At 45.0% G+C, this 1,755-nt stretch overlaps 1 protein-coding gene across 1 annotated transcript in view; it reads right to left on the bottom strand.

The window, feature by feature from the left end:
* Positions 1 to 1,755, bottom strand: part of doc2a (double C2-like domains, alpha) — a gene marked incomplete in the record, with an annotated part of 23,748 nt that overhangs the window by 14,845 nt on the left and 7,148 nt on the right. The window contains 1 exon segment of the mRNA XM_014032696.1: positions 1,160 to 1,239. Coding sequence (XP_013888150.1) covers positions 1,160 to 1,239 — 80 coding nt within the window.

Consider the following 1,755-nt stretch of genomic DNA (forward strand, 5'->3'; position numbering starts at 1 on the left):
TGTCTGGAGAGAGGAGAGTCTGGGTCTCTGCTGAGGCTGCTGCCCCCGAGACCTGACCCTGGATAAGAGGAAGAAAATGGATGGAGGGAGGTGGATTCTACATTTATCTCACTGTTTCCATGGTAACAGCTGGTGTGGACCTGTTGGTCTCCATGGTAACAGCTGGAGTGGACCTGTTGGTCTCCATGGTAACAGCTGGAGTGGACCTGTTGGTCTCCATGGTAACAGTCCGTCAGTGTTTTCAGCAGGTGAAGTTATGATGAGCCCACAGTAGCAGAACTTCAGAACCCGACTGGGTTCAGTTTTCATATGAAGTCAGTTTCTGTCTAAAGATGGTCTGATGCTGCTGTTTGATGTTTGACTCCAACAAACAGCCCAAGTTTCTCCTCTCTGAAGCCTTTAGCTCGTCTCAGCAGGCAGCTCATCTTCGTCTGAAACTAGATTTTTGTGCTGCAGTCAAGCAGCGCTGCTGGAGGGGAAATTACTGACGTTTAAGTGGGTCCTCAAACGCCCCAGAGAGCAGAACCAGGGAGGGATGAGGATGGGAGCATTTAGAGACAGCAGGAGCTCAATGAGCTCCATCCTGGAGAATATGAAACAATCTGATTCTGGAACTAATGTGGCTCCTGGTTGTGACCCGGACCATGGCTGCTGGAGCCAGGAGCTCAGGTTGTCTCAGCCTGATGAGTCTCCATGATGCGGAGTATTGGTGGAGTTTAAAAACCTGCTTCTGGTTCTGGATGTGCTGACCGTCTCACTTAGGAACTCATTTTGTTCTCTTTTAAACTCTTGACCTCTTTTAAAATAAGAATCAGCTAAAAAACTTCAGATTATTTYATTTGGGACATTTTTAAGCTTAGGTGGATCTGAACAAATTCATTGTATAAAGTGCAGATAAACTTTATAATCTGACAACATGACTGTGTTAAAAAGGATAGTTTTGGGTAAAATCCCCTCTTTACTTTGGGTAAACTGATGTTGATCTGAAAAAACTTCCTGGTTAAATCAAGGTTTCTCCTGCACAAATGGACAGGTCGGACTTTGATGAACTTTTCAAACTGGCTYAGTCTCTGCAGTTTGACAGCAGCTCACAGGGGAAACCCTCCTTGATTTGCATGAAATCAGAGTAAATAAAAGTTTGGCTGCAGAGTTTCCTCACCTTGGCTCGGATCACGGTGCAGTGCAGCTCGCTGGAGCTCTGATCATATCTCAGCTCAAACTCCAGTGTTCCCAGAGCAGCTGTAGGGGAGAAAAGAAAATTATCATAAAAACATGATTTACAGCCATCGCACCAGTGGGCAGGAAAATGTCAGCGTTCATATTCTGCCAGAACAAATTGAAAGCATGCGAGAGAACAGAAGAGGAGCTCAGGCACACCACGCGTTCACAAGATGGAAAATCCAATTTAGTGCAGCAGCACCTGTCATCTGAATCCCAACACAACACATCACATGTCAACACAGGAAATCCTCCCAAAACCAGAGTAAACACGTTCATCTGGGCTGATTACAACCATGCAGACACACACGGTGTTAAACATCTTCATACAACAACACAAACCCACACAGTCAATACAAAGCTCAGATTCTCTGGCTCTTTATAACACAGTGGACTCACATTGGGCCTCATGCAAGAACATGTTCATATTCTTCCTAAATTTCTCTTACTTTTGCTCGTACAAAGGGTTCGTACGAACATGTCACGTCAGATTCAACAAACTCTTCTATCTTCAGGAAAAGAGTGTAAATGAGCTGC

The sequence above is a fragment of the Austrofundulus limnaeus genome, unplaced genomic scaffold, assembly GCF_001266775.1.
Source record: "Austrofundulus limnaeus strain Quisiro unplaced genomic scaffold, Austrofundulus_limnaeus-1.0 Scaffold1515, whole genome shotgun sequence".
In the NCBI taxonomy this organism is placed as follows: Eukaryota; Metazoa; Chordata; class Actinopteri; order Cyprinodontiformes; family Rivulidae; genus Austrofundulus; species Austrofundulus limnaeus.